Source organism: Mustelus asterias, chromosome 9, assembly GCF_964213995.1.
Source record: "Mustelus asterias chromosome 9, sMusAst1.hap1.1, whole genome shotgun sequence".
Lineage (NCBI taxonomy): Eukaryota > Metazoa > Chordata > Chondrichthyes > Carcharhiniformes > Triakidae > Mustelus > Mustelus asterias.
This window is the reverse complement of record NC_135809.1, coordinates 44,378,608-44,405,093: the sequence shown is the minus strand read 5'-3', so window position 1 is coordinate 44,405,093 and position 26,486 is coordinate 44,378,608. Positions and strand designations below refer to the sequence as shown.

The window sequence follows — 26,486 nt, the reverse complement described above, 5'->3', positions numbered from 1 at the left end:
GGTTCGATTCCGATCTTGGGTGACTGCGTGTGGAGTTTGCACGTTCTCCCCATGTCTGTGTGTGTTTCCTCCAAAGATGTGCAGGTTAAGTGGATTGGCTGTGCTAATTTGCCTCAGTGTCCAAAGGTGTATAGGTTAGGGGGATTAACCATTGTAAATACAGATAGGGCAGGGGGGTGGGCCTGGGTAAAATGCTCTTTCAGAGAGTTGTTGCAGACTTAATGGGCCGAATGGTCTCTTTCTGCACTGTAGGAATTCTATGGTTCTGGGTTGAAAAAAAACTTCTCAACTCCCCGTCTGCTGAAGAGTGATAATGTCATACAGTACAGAAGAGGCATTTCAGCCCACCAAGTCTGCACCAACAAAACTTACTTTAAATCTATGCTCCCCAACTCCACCTGTTATTGATCTCTGCTAAAAGAGAGAGTTCCTAACTCTCCACTCTACCCAGGCTCCTTGTAATTTTATACACCTCAATTAAATCCCCCCTTGGACTCCTCTCTGCCAAAAAAACTTGATAACAAGGGACAACTGAAAGATACCATTAATTGCAAGAACATTTCTCCTTTTATAATAGTGATTTATAGAAGTAAGTGATAATAAAATATACATACTCTTTTATTCTAACATTTATTTTCCAACTGGAACTTTTTAAATGAGACTTCTTGGTGACATTTTTCTGTGCTTTTAAATGGACTTTTCTTTGTTATCCTATTAAATGAAGTAATTGAAGAGAGTTGGAGGTGATAAAATGTATTCTGATCAATGATATAATTATTTGAAGAAAATGTTAAAGAATAAAAGTTTCTTGACTCTTGGTTCACAGCAGTGGCCCCAGTAGTGCTCAAATCATCTGCAGCTGCACAGCAACCCAGCCATACTTTTGAAATCTGAGTCTGATTACTTACAAGATAAATTCTGAGGTGTATTGTAAACAAAATCTATTATGAATTCAACACAAGATCAGTGGGACTATTTAGTCTCTTAGAGTCATAGAGGTTTACAGCATGGAAATGGCCCTTCGGCCCAACTTGTCCATGCCGCCCTTTTTTTTTAAAACCCCTAAACTAATCCCAATTGCCCACATTTAGCCCATATCCCTCTATACCCATCGTACCCATGTAACTGTCTAAATGCTTTTTAAAAGATAAAATTGTATCCACCTCTACTACTACCTCTGGCAGCTTGTTCCAGACACTCACCACCCTCTGTGTGAAAAAATTGCCCCTCTGGACACTTTTATATCTCTCCCCTCTCGCCTTAAACCTATGCCCTCTAGTTTTAGACTCCCCTACCTTTGGGAAAAGATATTGACTATCTACCTTGTCTATGCCCCTCATTATTTTATAGACCTCAATAAGGTCACCCCTCAGCCTCCTACGCTCCAGAGAAAAAAGTCCCAGTCTATTCAGCCTCTCCTTATAACTCAATCCATCAAGTCCCGGTAGCATCCTAGTAAATCTTTTCTGCACTCTTTCTAGTTTAATAATATCCTCTCTATAATAGGGTGACCAGAATTGCACACAGTATTCCAAGTGTGGCCCTAACCAATGTCTTGTACAACTTCAACAAGATGTCCCAACTCCTGTATTCAATGTTCTGACCAATGCAACCAAGCATGCCGAATGCCTTCTTCACCACTCTGTCCACCTGTGACTCCACTTTCAAGAAGCTATGAACATGTACCCCTAGATCTCTTTGTTCTGTAACTCTCCCCAATGCCCTACCATTAACTGAGTAAGTCCTGCCCTGGTTCAATCTACCAAAATGCATCGCCTCGCATTTGTCTAAATTAAACTCCATCTGCCCTTCGTCAGCCCACTGGCCCAATTGATCAAGATCCCGCTGCAATTGGAGATAATTTTCTTCACTGTCCAATATGCCACTAATCTTGGTGTCATCTGCAAACATACTAACCATGCCCCCTATATTCTAATCCAAATCATTAATATAAATGACAAATAACAGTGGGCCCAGCACTGATCCCTGAGGCACACCGCTGGTCACAAGCCTCCAGTTTGAAAAACAACTCTCTACAACCACCCTCTGGCTTCTGGAAAGAAGTAAGAAGTCTCACAACACCAGGTTAAAGTCCAACAAGTTTATTTGGTAGCAAATACCATAAGCTTTCGGAGCACTGCTCCTTCGTCAGATGGAGTGGAAATGTGCTCAAACAGGGCACAGACACAAAATCAAGTTGCAGAATACTGATTAGAATGCGAATCCCTAAAGCCAGCCAGGTCTTAAAGGTACAGACAATGTGGTGGAGGGAGCATTAAACACAGGTTAAAGAGATGTGTATTGTCTCCAGACAGAACAGCTAGTGAGATTCTGCAAGCCCAGGAGGCAAGCTGTGGGGGTTACTGATAGTGTGACATAAATCCAACATCCCGGTTTAGGCCGTCCTCATGTGTGCAGAACTTGGCTATCAGTTTCTGCTCAGCGACTCTGCGCTGTCGTGTGTCGTGAAGGCCGCCTTGGAGAACGCTTACCTGAAGATCCAAAGAAGATGGAAAGAAGACAATTTTGTATCCATTTAGATACCTCACCCTGGATCCCGTGAGATTTAACTTTATGCAACAACCTACCATGCGGTACCTTGTCAAAGGCCTTGCTAAAGCCCATGTAGACAACATCAACTGCACTGCCCTCATCTACCTCCTTGGTTACCCCTTCAAAAAACTCAATCAAATTTGTGAGACATGATTTTCCGCTCACAAAGCCATTCTGACTGTCCCTAATCAGTCCTTGCCTCTTTAACTGCCTGTAGATCCTGTCTCTCAAAATACCTTCCAACAATTTACCCACCACAGATGTGAGGCTAACTGGCCTGTAGTTCCCAGGCTTTTCCCTGCAGCCCTTTTTAAATAGAGGCACAACATTTGCCACTCTCCAATCTTCAGGCACCTCACCCATGACTATCGATGATTCAAATATCTCGTCTAGGGGACCCACAATTTCCTCCCTAGCCTCCCACAACGTCCTCATCAGGTCCCGCAGATTTATCTACCTTGATGCGCTTTAAGACTTCCAGCACCTCCTTCTCTGTAATATGTACATTCCTCAAGACATCAATATTTAATTCCCCAAGTTCCCTAACATCCATGCTTTTCTCAACAGTAAATACTGATGATAAATATTCATTTAGGATCTCACCCATTTCTTGTGGATCCGCACATAGATTACCTTGTTGATCCTTAAGAGGCCCTACTCTCTGCCTTGTTACTCTTTTGCCCTTTATGTATTTGTAGAAGCTCTTTGGATTCTCCTTTGCCTTATCTGCCAAAACAATTTTGTGTCCCCCTTTTGCCCTCCTGATTTCTCTCTTAACTCTACTCCTACACCCCCTATACTCTTCAAGAGATTCACTTGATCCCAGCTGCCTATGCACGTCATGTGCCTCCTTCTTCTTCTTGACCAGGGCCTCAATATCCCGAGTCATCCAGGGTTCCCTACTTCTGCCAGCCTTGCTCTTCACTCTAAGAGGAATATGTTTACCCTGAACCTGGTTAACACACTTTTGAAAGCCTCCCACTTACCAGACATCCCTTTTCCTTCCCACAGACACCCCCAATTAACTTTTGAAAGTTCCTGCCTGATACCATCAAAATTGGCCTTGCCCCAATTTAGAATTTTAACTTTTGGGACAGATCTTTCATTCTCCATAGCTGTCTTAACACTAATAGAATCATGGTCACAGATCCCAAAGTGATCCCTCACTAACACTTCTGTCACCTGCCCTTCCTTATTTCCCAAGAAGAGGTCAAGTTTTGCCCCCTCTCTAGTCGGGCCATCCACATACTGAATGAGAAATTCCTCCTGAATACACTCAACAAATTTCTCTCCATCCACCCTCTAATACTATGGCTGTCCCAGTCAATGTTGGGAAAATTAAAATCTCCGACTATTACCACCCTATTTTTCTTTGAGCTATCTGTAATCTCCTTACATATTTGCTCCTCAATTTCCCGCTGACTATTTGTACAACCCTATCAAAGTGATTTCCCCCTTCTTATTTCTCAGTTCTACCCATATAGACTCAGTGGCCGAACCCTTGGATATATCCCCTCTCAGTATGGCCGTGATGCTTTCCCTAATCAAAAGTGCAACTCCCCCTCCTCTCTTACCTCCTGTTCTATCTTTCCTGTAGCATCTGTACCCTAGAACATTAAGCTGCCAGTCCTGTCCCTCCCTTAGCCATGTTTCAGTAATTGCTATAATAGCCCAGTCCCATGTACCCATCAATGCCCTGAGTTCATCTGCCTTGCCCGTCAGGCCTCTTGCATTGAAATAAATGCAGTTTAATCTGGACTTTTCTTGCTCTCTGTCTTGCTTCTGTCTGATCTGTCTGGTACTAGGATTACTGACACTGCCTTTACTAATTAAATGTGCTCTCTAACTTCTGTGCTGTTCTCTTCTGTCTCCCTACTGCTTTGGATCCCACCCCCCTGCCAAACTAGTTTAAACCCTCCCGAGTAGCTCTAGCAAATCTCCCCGCCAGGATGTTAGTCCCCCTCCAGTTCAAATGTAACCCATCCCTCTTGAACAGATCAGCCCTTCCCCAGAAAAGATCCCAATGATCCAAAAATCTAAATCCCTGCCCCCTGCACCAGCTCTCAAGCCAGGCATTCATCTGCCTAATCCTCCGATTCCTACTCTCACTAGCACGTGGTACCGGTAGTAGTCCTGAAATTACTACCTTCGAGGTCCTGCACGTTAGCCTTCTGCCTAACTCTCTATATTCACATTTCAGGACCTCATCCCTTTTCCCACCTATGTCGTTGGTACCAATATGTACAACGACCTCTGGCTGCGCACCCTCCCCCTTAAGAATGTCCTGCAATCGCTCAAAGATGTCCTTGACCCTGGCACCAGGAAGGCAACAAACCATCCTGGAGTCTCGACTGCAGCCACAGAAACGCCTGTCTGAGCCTCTAACTAGCGAGTCCCCTATTACGACTGCTCGCTTGCTCTTTGCCCGACCCTTTCCCGCAGCAGAACCAGCTGTGGTGTCACAGGCCTGGCTACTGCTGGTATTTCCCCCTGACAGGCTATCCCCCTCACAGCATCCAAAACGATATACCTGTTTGAAAGGGGAATAGACACAGGAGACTCCTGCACCACCTGCCTGCCTCTCCTGGCAGTCACCCATCTACCTGTCTGAACCTGTGGTGTGACAACCTCCCTGTAACTAGTATCTATCACACTCTCTGCCTCCTGTATGCTCCGCAGTGCATCCACCTGCCGCTCCAACCGAACAATGTGGTCTGTGAGTAGCTGCAACTGGACACACTTCCTGCAGACAAAGTTGTCAGGGAGACTAGATTGCTCCCTAATTGCCCACATCTGGCAAGAGGAGCATGCCACTGCCCTAACTGCCATTTTGCCCTTATACAGAGAGAAAAAATTGCAACTCACCTCTCCCTTGCTTGTGGTGCTCCTGCCGACTTGTTTTTCGGTTAGAGGAATAGGGAGGGAGGGAAACATTGAAGTAGTGTTTGGGGTTTAACTGTCCCTTCACAGCAGCTCCTCCGCAAACCACCTTCTGGTCACAGTGACTGCACTTATGCAAATGTGACCTGCAACCGCCAATCATCTTCGCCGGTAAGTCTTGCCCATGTCTGTAAAATATTAAAAATCACCTGCTTTATGGAACCTTATTGAACTTGGATCCACCATTTTGAATATAAATATTCATTTATGGAGTCTATATAGTTACACCATTAATCAAAGTTAGTTCTTTATTTGATTCGTTCTGCAGGTTTTCTGTGCTAAGCTGCTGGAGGAAGCCAATAGCAAAGGATCCTTTCCTGCAGAGGTAGTGACCAAAATATTCTCCAACATTTCATCCATTTACACCTTCCACAATCAGTTCCTGTTGCCAGAACTGGAAACCCGCATGAATCTGTGGTAAGTCGTTTCAAAACTTTCCTCGTTTTGTTGCTTTTTCCATTAAACTTTAACAAAAGATTTTTTTTAATTGAAAGGCTTGCTCAGTGTATGTAAGATATTGCAATGTGATGTTACATTGTAATTCATCCAGCAATGAATTACCAGAAGGTACAGTGTGCATATATGACACACCTAATTCTCCTGGGAGGAGGAAAAGGGATGCTATCTCCTCCTGTCCTTAAACGTGTAGTGTGCCCAAACACAAGCATTCCCTTGATGCTGCCAAGTACAAATTCTACATGCACAATATTAAATAAAGCATGTCGACAAAATGTATAACTGTGTGGGAAACATCACAGGAGCTTGATAGTGTCCTCCCCCAATATACATACATCCTTCCTTTATGGTGGATCCAACGATCGTGAGGTCAGAAGTGGGGATGTTCACTGATAGTTGTGCAATGTTCAGCACAATTCGTGACTCCTCAGATACTGAAGCAGTGCATGTCCATATGCTACAAGACCTGCATTCAGGCTTGGGCTGATAAGTGACAAGTAATATGCACATCACACAAGTGCCAGCAATGACCATCTCCAGCAAGAACATCTCCCCTTGACAGTCAATGGTATTACCATCACTGAATTCCCTTTTATTGACATCCTGGGGGTTACCTTTGACCAGAAACTGAACTGGACCAACCACATAAAAGCTGTAGCTACAAGAGCTATAAAGACTAAGAATTCTGAGCAATATACTCCCCTCCTAACTCCCCAAAACCTGTCCACCATCTCGAAGGCACACGTTAGGAGTGTGATGGAATGTTCTCCATTTGCCTGGATGAGCGTGGCTCCAACAACACTCAAGAAGCTTGACACCATTCAGGATAAAGCAGCCCACTTGATTAGCACCCCAACCACCAACTTAAACATTCACTCCCTCCACCACCAACGCATTGTAGCAGCAGTACAAGATGTACTATAGCAACTTACCAAGGATCCTGTGAAAGCACCTTCCAAACCCAAGACCCAAACACAAAGAAGGACAAGGCCAACAGATGCATGGCAACAACCACTAGTTCCCCTCCAAGCCACACACCATCCTGATTTAGAAATATATCACTGTTCCTTCTCTATCACTGGAGAAAAATCCTGGACCTGCCTTCTCAGTAGCACTGTGGGTTTACCTACACCACATGGACTGTAGCAGTTCAAAAAGGCAGCTCACCACCAGATTCTCAAGGGTAATTAAGCATGGGCAGCAAATGATGACCTTGCCAGAATTGCCCACATCCAATTTTAACCACAAATTGAAAGAGTAAATAAGAGAATCGTGTCAGTGCCCTGTGTGACTGCTCTGTGATGTTTAAAAGGGGTATTTTTGCTGAGGGAAAGCACTTATGAAAGATAAGTATTGTTTCAGTGACTTAATGTAATTACTACATTGGGAACACAAATTGATTGGCGCTAGATATGTCAAATTGTTAAGTGCTCAATTTGCAAATAATGTAATTAAAGGAGACTGCAATGTTCTAATGAAGGAGGTTGCTTGCTTAGGTCAGATGTACCCCACACTCCTCTCAGCCATGTAATCTGTGTGTATGACCTATTTTTGTCCTGATACGAACATGTTCAGTGTTATTAGGACACGATTAGTTTGTATGACCGCATGATTCTTTGTGTTCCCAACAATCTGGAATGCATTTTTTTTTCTCTGTATCTTGGTAAATGGTGATGAGACTTAAAATATCAATTTAATTGCCGACGAGGAGGGCTTAGGTGCAGGCAGGAGATCAAATCCCCAAGAGGTGACATTTGCCAGGAATCCAACATGATCTCATCCACTTCTAGGTTTGATTCAGGTGGATTTGCAGCTGAACAGAAATCCCCCTTGCAGTTGTTGAGTTATTACAGTGTGCAGGCAGACAATTTGCTTTGGGTTTAAACTGATATTCTGACTTTAACAGCCAATGCATGTGTTTTCTGAGCTGTCTGCAATGTGCCAGGCTCAACAAAGGAAGGGAGGTTATTCAGTGAAACTAACAGGTTAGGAAACCTTCAAACAGGAAACTAAATAGATGTAGTCATGCCCAGGGAAGATGCTGCGGCACACAGCATTTCCATTAAGAATGCTTATCAGGTGATTTCCAACTTAGTAGTAGTAGTACACCTGGCTTGGATTTCACTCACTTTGATCCGCACTTCACGGCAGCTTTGGAGAAATTTATGCAGCTCTACCTTGGACCTCTGCAAAGAAACAAGGGGAACAGCACTAGCTGCCTTCTCCTCAGCCACCTGGCACTCCAGAAGGCAGAGGGAACAGACACCGAGATCTACTGGAAGGCAGTAAGACTCCCAATGCAGGATTTACAGGCAAGATCAGCTTGCTCGATGTGTGAGCACCAGTATCTCAGGGGGCTCAGGCTTTTATGGCAGGTCTTTGCTGACATCTGCCGCCTTCCAGAACAAGATTTTCTTCCAGGTAGACCAGGAGGGCATGTATGCCCTCCTGGTCTACCTGCAATGGCCGCTCTCACCGGAGACTCCATGCCCTTTTGGCCCTATGCACCAGGTAGTGTGTGAATACAAAAAATGTATTGCTTCTGGTGCAAGTGCACGGTTCCAAGAAACTTTGACTGATATACTCCACTGCATTTGTGGTTAAAATTGGCTTCACAAAATATGTGAACTTAAAATCATGAAAATAGAATAGAATAAAAAATATACTTCTGGTCTATCCAGGAGAAAGCAAAACAATTCAGATTCATTGTGGTTTGAATAAAATAACTTTGACAGTAAATTACTATATATTTGTTGGCATTCTTGAAATTAAATAGTTATTAGCAAACAGATTTACATAGAATAGAATAAACAGAGTCCCTACAGTGAAGGAGGAGGCCATTTGTCCATCAAGCCTGCACTGACAACAATCCCACCCAGGCCTTTTCCCCATAACCCCATGCATTTACCCTACTAGTTCCCCTGACACTAAGGGGCAATTTAGCATGGTCAATCCACCTAACCAGCACATCTTTGGACTGTGGGAGGAAACCAGAGCACCTGGAGGAAACCCACACGGACACGGGGAGAACGTGCAGATTCCGCACAGACAGTGATGTATGGCTGGAATTGAACACGGGTCTCTGGTGCTGTGAGGCCGCCCACGATCTGTATTTATAAAATGCATGATTTATCTCACATATTAATGTAATCTCTTACTGATAATTAAATACACTTGGAATTTCTGGATTTTATGTCTTCAGTGCACTTAGACTCAGTATGGTGCTGTGATCACTGCATCTTGATCTGCATGCCCATCAACAAAATGTTGTCCCTTTATTCTTCAAAGCCGAGGTTTATTTGTGTCCCAAATACAATTTCTTACCTTTTTGCTCAACTCTTTGTTCTTCAAAGAATTGATATTCTTGGCCTTACTTTTTCCTCCCACCTCAGATAGAACCTCATCACTACAGCTATAACTGCCACCAAGAACTTTAGTTTCTTTTTTGTGCCAAAACTGTTTTACTTTTGCCCACAACAGCTCTTAACTCTGTACAGCCCAAATCTGCGTTCCGCACCCTCGTCTGGAAAGTCTCTTTTAATATCTCCTTCCCAATCCAAAATACAAGAAGTGATCAAGGTACAATTCCCTGGCCTCTGTTTTCTAATTATTATGGCAGACCTACCGCTCTCTATAACCCTGCTTTCTAACATGTTCCTCCTCCCCTCATCATTCTCGTTATCTTGATCACAAGATTCATCAAACGCTATCGAAATCAAACTCATTGTTTCCTAAAAAAAAATCAAAATTTCAAATCTAAAAATGATATCAATTAATTGCAATTTCCTGATTTATTTTGTTCTTCTACATCATCATTGGCATTAAGTTTCTAATAACACCTTTCATGTCTTACTTTGAGACATTTCTGAAAGCTGCTGTCAAATACTTTATAAATTCTCTTATTTTTTATTTTCTCTACCCTTTCAGTCTACCGCAATTAGTTTTTCATCTAAGTATCAATTTTGTTTTAAAATGTGTTGCATATGTGTCCCTCCAGGTTGTAAATCTAGATGGATTAATACACATTGTAAATATGTTGTCTAACTTCATTCTATCCTGAATATAGCATACTCTTCACAAGAACACCAGTCTGAGTATGTCAAAGGACAATAGTATTTGGGGTTGAAGTGAGCTTATTTAGCCACTCAGGGTTTACTTCTTTGTGGTAGAATCCCATAGCATACTTGGTTAGAAACCTTAGTGTTGAAGTTAACAATAAATAATTAATTACTCCCTTATCCACTATATACATTTCTGAGGGAAGCTACATTTTTAGATTTTCGTCTTGTGTGTTCTTTTAAGTTAGTAGCTGTGGAGGTGACCTTTGATTGACTGGGGATTGTGTAATATTTAAAGTACGGAATGTATCAAGGTTGATACATTATCCCACCTCAGAGCAGGGGTGGAACTGCGGTTGGGAAATATTAACAGATCACACAGCAGTTCAAGCGGCAGAGTGAATAGCAGCCCGTAGGGAGCAGACAAGGAGGTTTGGTTCCGTGTAGCTGAAGTGGTGCCGCTAGCTCCATGCTGTTGAATGCACAGCTGCCTCTGGTGACCAGTGGTTGTTCAGATGACTTCAGAGCTGGAGGAGGCAGTAGAAGGTTACTAGCTTTGTGTTGCTGGGAGATTGGAGCTCAGAGCAGCACAGGGCAGATATCAACCTGGTGGAGCAGAAGTCAGCAATAGCTATTGGCTTCATGAAGCTGGGAGTTGCGTCTCAGAGAAGCCTTCGGAGAGCAGTATAGGCTGTGTGAATCTGAAGTGCCAGTGTCTACTCTGTGAAGTTAGCAGTTGGGGCAAAGGAAAGCTTTTGAGTAGTGCGGTTCTGCTCAGAGTAGCTAGGGAGGTTCAATCATGCCAGTAACTAGTTGCTGCGGTGAATCTAGTGGGAAGCAGTCTCGGAAGAAGAGATTGAATGACTGGGAGATGAGCAGTTGATGGGGCAGTCTGAGTTGACGAGGAAAATTAGGGAAATCAGAGGCTAGCTCTTTGAAATAGAGGGGCTGAAATCTCTCCGGTGGAAGGTAATAGTTTTAAAGAGTTTATGTGACGCATTGACATCTTGGTCGTTTGCTGAGAAAATTCACGGGACTTCCTTGGTTGTGTCTAACATTTAGCATACAGTTTGTGGTATGTACAACCACAGTTTGCACTTTAATTCATGTTCATCACATATTAATTCTGGACATTCGAGAATAAGATGAGTGTTGACTGTTTGCTTTGCTGACTTTTGTATAGTAAAATGTCTTCTATTCATTTAGAACCGTGGAATCTTGTGGCTTTACTCGCATTGTAAATATTTGGTATTTCAAATTTTCTCTACTTTAATAAAAAAGGCTACTTGTCTATAACCAGACCATAACAACATTTGAGGGGGTTTGGCCTGGGATTGTGACATATTATAAAGGCACACCTTTATATTTCTCATTATCCTTGTTAAAAATTTTAAGTAACAAGACTCCCAGCTCCTCATCAACTTTATACCAAAACTGTGAACCTTTGAACCTTCTGTCACAAATTGCAGCCCAAAAAGTATACAGAATACAACAATTATAGACTTGTTAAAATAATTTAACATTTAAATGTATGAATAGAAAATGTTCATACCTTTCTTAGAGATTCTGGGAATTTGTATTTCATATTGAAGAATCCTCTTTGCAACCCTACCCTTACTTTACATGCACCTCTATTTGAGTTCCAGAGACAGCATTGCATGGAATTATACAGATTGCTTCAACACTAATTTCGGTCACTAATTCTTCCAAGAATTTGTTTTTAGATTTTGGACCTAAAGTTCCACTTCCCTTTCTTGCATGCTGAGTTACAAATAGTGATCCCTGTGTCACGTATATCTATGCCTTTTAATAAGTATTCACTTAGCCATTTTGGAAATAGAGAATAATGGAAGGTAGTAGAATGAAATATAGAAAATAGGAGCAGGAAAAGGCCATTCGGTTCTTTGCGCCTGCTCCGCCATTCAACATAGTCTTGGCTGATCCTCTATCTCAACACCTTACTCAAGCACTTTTCCCATATCCCTTGATACCTTTGTTATAAATGTTTGTCAGGACACCAGGGATAATTCCCCTGCTCTTCTTCAAAAATGGCCAAGGGATCTTTTACATCCAAAAAACAAGGGCAGTTTAACATTTTACCCAAAAGATGGAACTTCTGAACATGTAATGCTCCCTCAGTACTGGAGTGCCAGTCTAGAATTTGGGTTGAAGTCCTGGGGTAGGACTTGAACTTACAGAACAAAGAACAGTACAGCACAGGAAACAGGCCCTTTGGCCCTCCAAGCCTGTGCCGCTCCTTGGTCCAACTAGACCAATCGTTTGTATCCCTCCATTCCTAGGCTGCTCATGTGACTATCCAGGTAAGTCTTAAACGATGTCAGCGTGTCTGCCTCCACCACCCTACTTGGCAGCGCATTCCAGGCCCCCACCACCCTCTGTGTAAAAAACATCCCTCTAATATCTGAGTTATACTTCGCCCCTCTCACCTTGAGCCCGTGACCGCTCGTGATCGTCACTCCTGATCTGGGAAAAAGCTTCCCACTGTTCACCCTATCTATCCCCTTCATAATTTTATACACCTCTATTAGGTCACCCCTCATCCTCTGTTTTTCCAGTGAGAACAACCCCAGTTTACCCAATCTCTCCTCATAACTAAGACCCTCCATACCAGGCAACATCCTGGTAAACCTTCTCTGCACTCTCTCTAACGCCTCCACGTCCTTCTGCTGGTGCGGCGACCAGAACTGGACGCAGTACTTCAAATGTGGCCTAACCAGAGTTCTATACAGCTGCATCATCAGACTCCAGCTTTTATACTCTATACCCCGTCCTATAAAGGCAAGCATACCATATGCCTTCTTCACCACCTTCTCCACCTGTGTTGCCACCTTCAAGGATTTGTGGACTTGCACACCGAGGTCCCTCTGTGTTTCTATACTCTTGACGGCTCTGCCATTTATTGTATAACTCTTCCCTACATTATTTCTTCCAAAATGCATCACTTCGCATTTATCCGGATTAAATTCCATCTGCCACCTCTCCGCCCAATTTTCCAGCCTATCTATATCCTGCTGTATTGCCCGACAATGCTCATCGCTATCCGCAAGTCCAGCCATCTTCGAGTCATCCGTAAACTTGCTGATAACACCAGTTACACCTTCTTCCAAATCATTTATATATATCACAAATAGCAGAGGTCCCAGTACAGAGCCCTGCAGAACACCACTGGTCACAGACCTCCAGCCGGAAAAAGACCCTTCGACCGCTACCCTCCGTCTCCTATGGCCAAGCCAGTTTTCCACCCATGTAGCCACTTCACCTTGTATCCCATGAGCCTTCCAACTCAGAGGTGAGATTGATATCAACAGAGCCACAGCTGCAATGACAACCTTGAAATCTCTGTGATATCACTTTGCATAATACACACTTGGATCTCTAAGAGATTTTCTTTATGAATTACCAAAATATATCCAAACAATAACATTCCATGGCACAACACATTGGAGGCCCAGTGTACCAATCTATGGATTCGGTCATTGTTCATAAATGTAATGCCTAAATTTATCTCTTGCAGGAATACTACTCCACAGATAGGAGATATTTTGCAGAAATTAGCCCCATTTCTGAAGATGTATGGCGAGTATGTGAAAAATTTTGAAATGGCCATGGATTTACTGAAAATGTGGATGGGCAGATCACCACAGTTCAAAGCCATTGTCGAGGACATTCAGGTAACCAGAAAGGATGATGCATATTTATAATTATAGGCATGAAGAAAGGCTGGAATTCTCCAATCTCGTATGCCCCGCTACTACTGCCAGCGAGAACGGAGAATTTGGAGCTGGGCCATATCTCCATTCACAGCAGTGGGACCGGGGAATCCCAGCCGCAGGTGAAAATGGATAATTCCGGCCAATAACTTCTTAAAGTAAAACTCATTGTTTCCATCACACTTAATATAAAATTAGTATAAATACTGCAGCAATCTTTATGTATAAGCAGGTGATTATAACGTCAGACATCGATTGCAGCATTTCAACTTGTGGCAGTACCTGAAATGGAAAAGTTTAGACAATTTCATACACCTTGACAGAACAATTTGAGTTTTTCATTCATTCGTGTACATATTTTATGGTGCGTGTTGTCATAACAACAAAACTTTGTTATGCCTTGAAACTTTCCCGAATGGCCATGAGAAAAATGGACACTGAAAAGGGATCAAAAGATAAATCGAAGAGAGAGGATTTGAGTTTTGAAATATTTTAATGGTTTAAAGAGAAAACTTAAGAGAGTAAGTTTAAGACAATCAAAAATCGCACACCCCCATTGAGAGAGCCAAGGGAAAGATAGGTGCTGGAATTAAAACAATGGAGCAATTAATAGAAGAGTATATGTTAGCAGAATTTTAGTCAGTTTAGAACTTGTGGATGGTGGGGTACAAGAAACCAGCAAAAGGTTTGGAAGTGACATACATGTACAGGACATTCCTTGGTGGAATGGAAAGGTGCAATTCAGTGGTCTTCATGATGGAAATGGCCTGGATGTTCAAGCTCGACCTAGGGCTCAACAGAATACCAAGATTAAGAACCGTCTTGTTCAGCCTGAGTATATGGCCAGAGAAAATGATCAAGTCAATAGCAGGAGAGTGGAGTTTGTGACAGGCTGAAGTTAGTGATTCCCTTCTCCATTGTTTACTCTGGGTGGAATTTTCCAATCCCAGGAACTTTATAGGTTGGCAAGATGTAACGAATGGTGTGCCACAGGGATCAGTGCCAGGACCTCAACTATTTGCAGTTTATATAAATAACTTGGATGAAGGGATTGAAGGAATGATTGCCAAATTTGCTGATGACAAAAAGATGGGTAGGAAAATAAGAGGACATGAGGTTACAAAGGGACATAGATAGGTTAAGTGATGGGCAAAGATCTGGCAAATGGAGCATAATGTGGGAAAATGTGAAATTGTCCACTTTGACAGGAATAATTAGAGAGAAGCGTATTATCTCAATAGTGGGACAATGTACAGCTCTGAGGCGCAGAGGGATCTGGGTGTCCTAGTGCATGAATGGCAAAAGGTTATGCTTCAGTTTTAAAGGTGAGACTAGTTGTATTGATGAGACCACATTTGGAGTACTATGTACAGTATTAGTCACCTTATTTAAGCAAGGATGTAAATGCATTGGAAGCAGTTTGGAGAAGGTTTACTAGACTAACATCTGGAATAGGTGGCTTGACTTATGAGGAAAGATTGGGCAGCCGAGGCTCTTATCCGCTAGAGTTTAGAGTAACAGGCAACTTGATTGAAACATACAAGATCCTGAAAGGTCTTGACAGAGTGAACGTGAAGAGGATGCTTCCTCTTGTGGGAGAATTGAAAACTAGGGGGGCATTGTTTAAAAATAATAATTTATAATGGAGATGAGGTGAAATGTTTTCACCCAGACGGTCATGGTTTGGAACTCTCTTCCTGAATAGATGGTGGAAGCAGAGTCATTGAATATATTTAAGGCAGTGGTGGATAGCTTCTTGATAAGAAAGAGGGTAACAGGCTGTCAGAAGAAGGCGGGATGCAGGTTTGAGTTACTATCAGATCAGCTATGACCTTATTAAATGGCGGAGCAGGCTCGAGTGGCTGATTGGCCTACTCCTGCTACTTGTTCATATTGGTTAGAAAGAAGACCAATGAACCCAGTGTTGGCATCTCTGCACTATTATTAATTTGTGGCACAAAAATAATACGAAGGGTGAGATAAACAATCCAATTCATGGTGCTCAGTGTGAAGTGTGAAACTCCAGCTGTTGTCAGGACATTTTCTTTGGTTCCCATTGACCAGAATCTTAAATGAATGCAGTCACTGGTAAAAGAGGACAGAGGCCCTGCAACAAGCAGCTCACTTCCTGATTCATCAAAGACTCTTCCCAAGGTGGAAGTCGGAGGTGTAATGGAATGCTGACCACCCAGCTGATGGATATAGCTGAAAAATCACTCACAGCGATCACTTTATCCTCTCACCCGCATTGTGGCTGGATAAAAATCGTGGAATTCCCAACACCATCATGGAAGTGCAGTCACCACAAGAACTGTGGTAGTTCCAGCAGAAGATCTGTCACCACCTTCTCAGGGAAACCAGAGATGGACAACATATGTAGCCTTGCCAGTGTCGCCTGCATCCAAAGAATAAATTTTGTAACGACATAGCTTGTAGCCCAGGGACACCAAGATCATTAGGATGCTCCAATTTCAGCTCTGATCAACTAACTCAGCGCAGGTAGATTAATGTTCCACTTGATAAACGTTGGGTAGGGTTTTCTATCCCCTCTTTGCCTCCACTCCGCAGCGTGATGTGTGGCAGCGGAGGCGACCACCACTGGCCAGCAGTGGGATGTTCTGGTCCCACCGCTGCCAATGGGGTCGCCAGTTGTTCGCACATTCTGCCACCAAGGAACCTGTGGTGGGGGTTGCCATCAGCGGGACCAAAAGATCTTGCCGGCAGGAACATCCAGAAAATCCCACCCGTTATGTTTACAACCTATTTTCAAACAGCTGTAGCTAAGTAATTTTAGCTTGAGTGATGTCTTTATTGTGGCACCAGCTTCAATTTGTTCACTTTAACAATGTCTGTGTCTGTTTTTCAGAAACAAGAGATCTGTGGTTCCCTCACAATACAACATCACATGTTAGAACCTGTCCAACGAATTCCTCGCTATGAGCTGCTCCTGAAAGATTATTTGAAGAAACTACCACAGGATTCCTTAGACAGGAAAGATGCTGAGAGTAAGGAAAACCTCTGAATCATTTTTAAAATAGGTTAAATATCATGATTGCTCTTTTAGGGTGTTAATCGATCTGAGCACTCAAAAACAAAATTACAATAAAACTCAAACAATTTTTCTACTTCTTTGCATTTTCTTTTCTCCTTTCAAGTATTCTGTTTGTCCTCTCCACAAGAGAGTGTGAAGACACTGAATTAGAATGGAAAGCTATGATACCCTTTGCAAAGTAGCTAGCACGACAGAGCTGAGTTATGTGGGGAATTGTGTATGAGACAGAACCAGATGTAGGATTAACAAGCATAAGAGCTTCATTTCTTACAATATTTCTTGCAGCATACCCATCATGACACAGGTTACCAAAGCAATACTTATCCTACGTGAATTTATAGTATTATAGAAACTGAAACATGTAAACCCTCCTTTGCATATATGTCCCTGCAAAGTGATTTCTCAAATTCCATGTCTTAAAGTAGGAAAGCAAAGTAGAGGGATAGAGAGGAGAGCTCCAGAGCTTGGGGCCTAGACAACTGAAGGTATGGCCACCTATGCATATTTTTAATATCCTTTTTATTGGGATGTGGGTGTCGGTGACAAGGCCAACATTTGTTGCTCATCCTAATTGCCCTCAAGATGGTGGTGAGCCATCTTCTCCAACCACGACAGCCCATCTGGTGCAGGTACACCCAGAGTGCTGCTGGGAACGGAGATCCCGGAAGCAATTATGGGGAAATTATGATTGGGGATGTACTTCGCGCGAATGACATTCATAACCTCCATTGGTAGCAGGTTTCAAGGAAACCTTAAATTTTAAGCCTTGGGGGTTTGGTAAAAAGGCTAAATGTTATAGCCAGGTCTCAACAAGGATGCTATTTCTGCATTCAATGGTGCTGTGTAGTCTGCAAGCAAGCAGAACTTAGAATCATAGAATCCTACAGTGCAGAAAGAGGCCATTCGGCCCATTGAGTCTGCACCAACCACAATCCCACCCAGGCCCTATCCACATATCCCTACATATTTACCCACTAACCCCTCTAACCTATGCATCCCGGGACACTAAGGGGCAATTTAGAATGGCCAATCAACCTAGCCCGCACATCTTTGGACTGTGGGAGGAAACCGGAGCACCCGGAGGAAACCCACCTCCGTAATACAGATAATAACCCGTAATAACCCATAATAAAAAGGCTTTCAAAAATGGAAGCGTTTTGGTCATGTGGCAGCTGGCCATTGATACACGATGGGAAGCCATCAGTAGTCTATTCACATTAACAAAGTGGCTTCCATCTTTATGATCAAAACTATCGACATACAACAGAGGCAGATAGGAAGTCCTTTGCACTTCCCTGTACACAATCCATTTCGGTAGCTCCCCTTTGTTACCTGACAGCTCTGACGACAGAGGTCTGAGATTTTATTGTCCTTGCTCTGTTGGGGTGAGTCCTGACAATGGCAGGGATAAGATGCCACAAGGCTCTGGTAATTGTAAACCACTTTCAGAAGCTTCCAGAAATTTGGCTAACTTGCAGTTCCAAAAGTCTTTGACAGCCATTTTAAAAGTCCAACAATGTCCGTTTTTAAATTAAAGTACAGTATTTAAATATTTGTTATATTCTCATGTCAGCTCAGTGTGACAGTTGTTATTGAATCTGTTTCAATTATCCTTTAAGGCAGTACATTCAAAATCATAACTATTTGCTGAGTTTAAATCTTTTTGTCTTCTCTCTAGTCTTTTCTTTCAATTTCCTTAAATTGGTGTTCTCTAGTTACTGATTGTTTTGATACTGGAAATGTTTTCTCCTGAATTAATCTATCAATCTTTTATGATTTTGAACACTGTATTAAATTTCCCCCTAACCTCTGCTCGAAGGAGACCAATCCCAGCTTTACTGGTCTCTGAATGGGATTAAAGTCCTGCAAGTCTGGTACTGTTCTCTGCACCTTCTTTAAGGCCTTGACATCCTTCCTAAAGCTTAGTTCCACATCCGTGTTTGTTGTTTTTCCCTATCCTCACGTACCAGTCCAATTCTCTTCTTAAATTACTAATGAAATCAGCTTCCACAATCTTTTTGGGTCAAATATTCCAAATCCTGACAGCTGAGTGAAAAATAAATTGTTCGCTCTCCTCTAATCTTTTCCCAATGATTTTGAATCCATGACCTCTGGCTACTGATCAATTCACGAGAGGGAATATGTTCTATTCTTATTTAGCCAATCAAACCTCTCATCATCTTTCAACCTCTATTAGATCACTTCTTAACTTTCGCTATACCAAGGAGAATAGTCCCCCATCTCTGCTGACATAAACCCTTTCTAATATTTTGTTTTATTTATGTGTTTTGAGGGATAAATGTGGTCAGCACACTTCAGCCTGGCAGCAACAGAGAGGCAAATGGCCGCTGGACTTCCCTCCTCAAGCCCCACAGGGCCCAAGGCACCAGGCCAGCGTGTCAGTGCCAGGGGGCCTGAGTGGGGGAGTCTGAGGGAGGGAGGGATGGGTCGGGCCACCCTCATTCCTGCCTACATGGTGTGGGGAGGGAGGTGGGGTGGGGGTTAGCCATTATTTGTGGGTGGAGGGGGAGGATGCTGGTCTTTGGTGTGGGGTTGGTTGGTGGTCACTGTGGCGGGCAGCATTAATATTTTTGCGGGAGGGTGGGACCTGCCTCCAAGCACGGAGTTCGGGTCGCCCTTTAAAAATGGCGGCCTGGTCTCTGAACAGTGGGGCTGGCCAGCGGGTAGCTTGAAATTAATAAATTAACATCTATCAGGGGTAGGACAATGCCTCCTGACAGACGCTGCTAGCACCAGCGGGAAACCCTTCAGGTTTCCTGCTGGTGTGGGCACTCACGGTCATTATTGAGTCAGATGGATTTTAATAACAATTTGATAGTTACATGGTCTCCATTACCTAGATTTTGTTTATAAATTGGTTTAGATTCTCCAGCTCCTGTGGTGAGATTTGAACTGAGTATTAGTCCACTCATCTAATTATTAGTCCAATAACGTGACCACAGGCACACTTCTGGAACACGGTCGACAATAGGATGTTTGCACAAACTGCTTGGCTGCTGGAGAACTGCTCCAGAGCAAACTTGAAAAACATTTTCATTGAATTTTATTTAATTGTTAAAATCGCAACACTGATTTAGAATCAGAGGCAATGGCAAGACTGAGCAGAATTCAGTGACATAATATTGGAGAATAGCAATTTTCAAATTGTAATCCAGCCCAGGGTTCACTGCCTGTGATGGTCCATTTGAGCATCACCTTCAGGATAATGGGCCTGCCTGAAATTTTATATCAAATTGTTTTCTTGAATTTGTTGTATTTTTAGGTAATTTGGGATTTATTATTGACTGCATTAGTGAAATACCCAGCTCACTGTGAATTTGAATAATTAAACTATGTATATTAATCTTTAAAATCCATTTAATATTTTTTTACAGAGTCCCTTGAAATTATTTCCACTGCAGCCACCCACTCAAATGCTGCAATCCGTATGATGGTGAGTGCAAAAGTTACATTTTCCTTTTCATTGCTTCAATCTTTTCTACAAAGGGCAGACGTCAGGATTACCTATTTGCAAGTGAGCAAGTAATTATCATGGACAAACATGGTAAATACAAGGGTCCTTACTGAAAAGAAAGGAGTCAGCGCAGTGTGAGTAGTTGACAGCAATTCTTATAATAAATATTCATACGAACAGGGAGGTCTTCTTACCAGTTCACTCTGTGACATTGCTGATCATGAATATCCCAGCAATTGCAGTTTGCTGTCAAATTGGATTTATTGCATAAAGCTGCTGTAGAAATGAAAATAATTTCTAGTGGTGTTTAACAATTAAGAAGGCAAGCTCAAAGGTTGAATAATAAGTTGCACTATGGCTTTAAAAAAGGATAGATATCCTGGCCCGAATCTTCCTCTGGACTCAGGGGAAAACATGGCCTGCGCACTTCCATGGCTCGCAAACTGTTCACCTGACCCATACATATCTTCACACGCCATTGTTGTCTTTTCACTTTGGGGCCAAGTTCACAGTGCAATTTGCAGGCCATGCTGGAGTGCATGAGGTGAGGGATCGGTTTGAAGACTCAGTTATCCAACAGAGGATCCCAGCTCACAACAGTGCTTAAAACCCCCTAAACCTCAGCCCCTCCTGCCAGACCATGCCTGCTCACATCACCCATGGACCCCATGTCATTTCTATGTGCCCCATGTTTCCTCTATACTCACTCACCCAGTATACACTTTGTCAGCTTCCCAGAAAAATCAATGGAAAATCTTCTACATTCCTTGGGGATAAAAATAAAAATCTTCTTCTCATCTAACAAAAACCTCCATAGTTTTGATCCCAGGGGAAAAAAATGAATTCTGTCATGTGGGGGAAAAAAACTTCCAACACTTGTACCTATTAGCTTGTGTCAACAAACTAGAAACACATCAAAGAGACAAACTGTTTTACAACAAAAAGCTGTGATTCATTCTCATCACAATGGAACACCTAATGTGCTGAAACCTATTCGCACTTGAAACTCAGTCAAGCATTCAGAATGGCCACAGCTTTCCTCACAATAGACTGCTCTCTAGAAAGGGGAAAACAGAAGGTGCTTATTTTGATTTCAAAGCCTGTCAATAAATGCAACGGAGCAGGTAGTTAGATATTTTTCAAGCATCAAAACCATTTTTTAATCAGCCAGAGCCATTTAAATCACAGCAGGAAAGATGACAACATAGGCTGACAAAATATTTTGTAAAATCTTTCACTGCATTATGGTACTTTCTCCATTGGAAAAACATTGTAATGCATGTGAACAAATACACAAGATGCAATGGTCAACTTACCTTTAAAAAAACAAGGGAGCAATTCTCCCATCCCGCTGCACTGATTTTTTTAGCGCAGCGGGCTGGGAGATTCAAGCGTCAGCCAATTTGCACTGGCATCCGGCCCTGAGTGCATCTTCCAGTGCCGGATTCCACCCCCCCTCCCCCCACCCCCACCACCAGGAGTATTTCATTCCAGTGGGGTTTACTGTAGCTCCCCACTAATGGGGAGGTGGTGGCCTGACCCCCTAGAGTGAAGGGGGGGGGGCAATCAAGGCCCCTGGACATTTGTACCTTGGCAGTGCCAGCTTGGACACCCTGGCACTGCCCAAGGGGCAAAGTGCCAATAATCAGGAAGCATCTTAGCATACAGCAGTGCCAAGGGGGCAGGACATGATGGGACAGGACCTCTGTGAAGGTGATCTGTGTGGGGTCCGACTGCCACTCTGCACTTGGGATCGGTGGGGGAGGGAGGGAGACTAGCCATCAGGACCGGGGGGTGGGGGGGGGGGTTCGGCACTGCGGGATGAGGCTTGAGACTGCTGGTAGGATGGGGGTGTGGGAGGATCGATTGGGGGGTCGTGGAAGATCGAGGGGGGGGGAGCTGTCGGGGCTGGGCTCAGGCATGTTCAAGGGGGCGAGTGGGGCTAGTGGTCGGGGAGTGGGGCAGGGGGTCTCGGAGGGCTGGAGTTGCGGGGATCATGGGGCTGGCCAGCAATCAGGAGGCCGGCAGTACGGGGCTACTGCACATGCATCAATCTCGGTGCAGACAGGTCGGTGCATGTGCAGGGGCCCGCTCAGCGCTGTGCTGCCGGCCTCTCCAGCGGGAATAGTCCCCACCCACTGGTTTTCAGTGTGATTCACGCTGAGGCACTCTGCAGTGCACAGAATGCGGGACGTTCCACTGAAAAAAACAACGTGATTTACTCCAGTTTTTACGTAAATTCGACACTTAGAATTGTTTGGGGAGAATTGCCCCCCAGATATTTATGATGAATCACTGCATTAAAAACACAACGTATATTAGAATACAGTACTTAAGAGTGACATTTGAAAGTGTGAAAACACTTCACACTTCCAGAATGTTCCAGACTCCTCAGCAGGCTTCCCCTTTTTTTTCATGAACTCTCAAACCCTGCGTGGTTTTCTAAAACGCTGCACCGTCAGAAGATGATGTGCAGGAGGAAATCTGTTTTTTGTAGGAGAGGCAACCTCAGCGTGTGTGCACATTAATTATTTTGCACCTCCAAAAAGGCCAGAGGAAAATGCTGTGGGGCCAATTACGTGGAGGAATCTCAGATTTTCCTCCAAAGAAAAACTTAAGTGAGGCTAGTTGCGCACCAAACGCGCCCAGACAAAACTTTGGCCCAAGTGTTTAATAATTCATGACTCTGAGGATTAATTTGTGCAGGAGACATCATGTACCGTCCCAATGTCCATAATCCATTGTTCATGTGAAATTACATATACCTCCCTATTGTTACTATTGAACCTGCCATATAATCAACTCCATTTGTGAAAGCAATCTGTGTATTAAACATCATTGTGGACAGAGTAGAAGCTTTATTTTAAAAAAAATCTTGGTATTCAACAAGGAGGATCATTTTTTATTTAGATGTAAACTGTTACCTGTCATTGGAATTTAAACTATAAAATTAAAATGGCTTACAATTTATTTTCAGTAAATGACGTTTTTTCAGCAGTACCAGGAAATCCGTGCAAATTCAGAAATAATGTTAATGACCACGTCTTTTTACCTCCCAGTCATACCAGAGATAGAATCACATAGTAATGAGGAAGGACTCACAACTTTGGGGCTATTGGCAGTAATGAGGAAGGATTCACAGCCCTGGGGCTATTGGCAGTGTAGCAATGATGGCAAAGAGAAGATTTAATAGAGGATTGTGAAATATGAACAAGGAAAGGTTTTCCTCTGGTTGGTCAGTTTGTGACAAAAATGTCATTGATTTAAAATATTCTTTTAGACAATGAGGGTTAGGGTAAGGAATAAATATCTTAGAACAATGTCGGAGTACGGAATGTTTTGCCACAAGGAGTCGCTGTGGCAAATGTAAGTTTGATAAATATTTGAGGCAAAGAAAGAGACATCCTCTTCAAAAACATTGACATTTTTTGTGTTCAATGCGTTTAGAAATTATCAGTGATCATTTGACATCAAATGTTCTAATTTGGAATGAGTTTGAATGCAGATTAACAATGTTGAAGTAAAATACATAGCATGAAGCATTGAAACTGAGAAATGGGAAAGAAAATTAAAGTAGTTTGCCTTTCATTTAAATAGAATGCTATTATAAACCTGAGGAGATGACTGATATTTTGCCACATTTAGGAAAAGATGAAGAAGTTGATCGACGTGTATGAAAGGTTAGGAGGTGAAGAAGGGGATATAGTTAACCCCTCAAATGAACTAATAAAAGAGGGGCAAATCCTTAAACTGGCTGCTCGCAACACTTCTTCACAGGAAAGATATCTTTTTTTGGTAAGTACTTCTGCCATTAAGAAGGCTCAAATTGGACAAGTTGGTGAGAAGCAGTAAGAGCGGTTGATCATATTATGACCTTACAAATGGTCTGTCCTCCCTTCACAGCCTGAGAGAGACTCTTGTTCAATTTATTTAGGTTTAGCTGATGTGAGGGAAAGGAAATTGGCACCTGAGAAGCCCTGTGCCACTAAATCTTTAGAGATATCTTTGGTCAGATACTCAGCTGAAGGGCTGGGGTTCATTCCCAGATAAACTGAAAGTGATGAATATGAGGGCAAAATTCATAGTTTCTGCTTTACTTGAGGCCGAAAGAGCACAAAATTGGAGCACTGGACCCATTATTAACAATTGTGACCAGATACTGCAGGACCAGGGCGGGGTGACAGAGAGTGGTGAGAGTTTAACCTCCAGCTTCTCCCTCCATATCATTGCAACTTAGCCAGAGATAAAGCATAAAATGCCGCGAGTCATTCAAACGACTTCGGCAGGACAGGAACATCTCAATGGTGAGAGAGGCCATAAAATTCCGCTCATTTGGTATCTACCTGCTGAAGTAATATGCAGTGTTTAGATTTATAGCTACCTGTGTCCATGCTAAAACAGAAAAAGTGCTAGGTTCATTAGATATGAAATGATCTAATGAGCAGCCAAAACATTATAACACACTGCTGACATTACTGTTTGTCTTATTAAGTGAGTTCTGCCTTTCAAGGTCAGGCCTATTTAATGAGGCTTTAGCAAAGACATAAAATTCCAGCTAAAACTGTTGATTATTAATCCAATCCCAGGGTACACCTTATGTTGAAATAAGTTAATAATTCGCTGACTATGTTATTGCTTTTATTCCCCTCCCCACAGTTAAACAATATGTTGCTGTACTGTGTTCCAAAATTCAGTTTGGTGTTTACACGCTATTCCGTTCGAACGAAAATTGGCATTGAAGGCATGAAGGTTTGTCAAATTCCTATTTAAGAGTGAACTGAGTTCATTTGTCTTTTCTTAATCACATCATCTAAACATATTCTATCTGTGCCATTACATATTATAGGTGATTGAGACCCATAACAAAGACTATCCAAACACATTCCAGGTCTCTGGAAAGGAACGAACACTAGAATTGCAGGCTGGGTAAGATGAAATCCACTATAGCTGTTATTTAGCAGATGTAAAACTGGCCCCTATCTATTGTTATACTGCAGTGGATTTCACTTGAAAGAAAGAAGGAAATTGTTTGCATTTATATGAGGAATTTCACACGCTTGCCCTTACAGATTATATTTACAATGTACATTCACATTTCATGTTAAACATTCATGCAGGCAAAGGGGTTTTATATGGGTTTCAGAGCCTCAGTTGGAGGGTGTGGTTTTTCCCCATTGAGCCTTTGCGCAACTCCCCCCAGCTTTAGCACTTCCCTCAGCATGCATTTCCGACCTGGGAATGTGCTGGTCTGCAATACCTGGTCGTCGACAGCTCTTTGCACTGGCAGACCAAAGAGCATATTTCACCAAATTGATGGTCAACGTCAGTCTTTTTTTTATTCATTCAAGGGATGTGAGCTTCGCTGCCTGTCCCTAATTGCCCTTGAGAAATGAATGGTTATCCCCATGTGCAGCCCTGGGAACAGCCTGTAGAGCACACAACTCTGTGTTACAGAACTAATCAAGATAAACCACGATAAAACCACTATCACTTTCCAGACGTACTTGGCAAAGCAGATTCTCTTTCACACTGCAGCCACCTCAACAACAGGTGCAGTAAGTAGCACTGAGACTCCAGGCGTGTAGAAAGGCCCTCCACGTCAGATCCTTTTTCACCACAAGCTACACCTTGGTGCTTGTTTGAAAGTTCTGGCAATGAGACATTCTGCCAAATAACTTTGACAAGTCTGTTCAGATAAACATCTAACAGAATCCACCATCTTCTTTTCCTGCAGGGCTTTGAGAACGTTATGTGCTGACCACTGCCTGATAGACTTGTAGTCAAAGGTGTATTTCCACCTTGACCACGAATGACAGGTGATGGAGCACAGTCCAACTGAGTGGACCATGGAGATGCGGCCACACCTATCCTTTGCAACACCGAGGACAGAGCGAACTTGGGCCAGAATTTTCCAGCTGTTCAAGCTGGCAGGATCATCTGGCCACGCCGATGATGCACCTCCGCCACGGGTTTCCCGGCGGTATGGGGTACACAGTCAATGAGAAATCCCATTGACAGCGGTGGGTGCAGAAGGTCCTGCTGCCGGAGAACGGTATGCCACCTCCTGTCACGGGAAACACACGGCGGGGAGTTCAGAAAATCCCCCCCACCTCACCCCCCAATGTCTGTGTACCAGGGATCAATGCACAACTTGATGCAGTCAGCAACTGTGATGATAACCCTAGTCAGGAGCATTAATACATCTGGATTCCTTCCAGCTG

The 26,486-nt window shown here is 43.0% G+C and overlaps 1 protein-coding gene across 5 annotated transcripts in view; it reads left to right on the top strand.

Annotated features, from left to right (window-relative positions):
• LOC144498658 (FYVE, RhoGEF and PH domain-containing protein 4-like) overlaps nucleotides 1-26,486 on the top strand; it is a 270,760-nt gene that overhangs the window by 217,127 nt on the left and 27,147 nt on the right. For all 5 annotated transcript variants that reach the window (XM_078220106.1, XM_078220105.1, XM_078220107.1 and 2 more), the window contains 7 exons: nucleotides 5,762-5,910; nucleotides 13,543-13,699; nucleotides 16,605-16,743; nucleotides 20,186-20,244; nucleotides 23,911-24,060; nucleotides 24,922-25,014; nucleotides 25,112-25,191. In XM_078220106.1, the coding sequence (XP_078076232.1) occupies nucleotides 5,762-5,910; nucleotides 13,543-13,699; nucleotides 16,605-16,743; nucleotides 20,186-20,244; nucleotides 23,911-24,060; nucleotides 24,922-25,014; nucleotides 25,112-25,191 (827 nt within the window). The remainder of the gene's footprint in view (nucleotides 1-5,761; nucleotides 5,911-13,542; nucleotides 13,700-16,604; nucleotides 16,744-20,185; nucleotides 20,245-23,910; nucleotides 24,061-24,921; nucleotides 25,015-25,111; nucleotides 25,192-26,486) is intronic.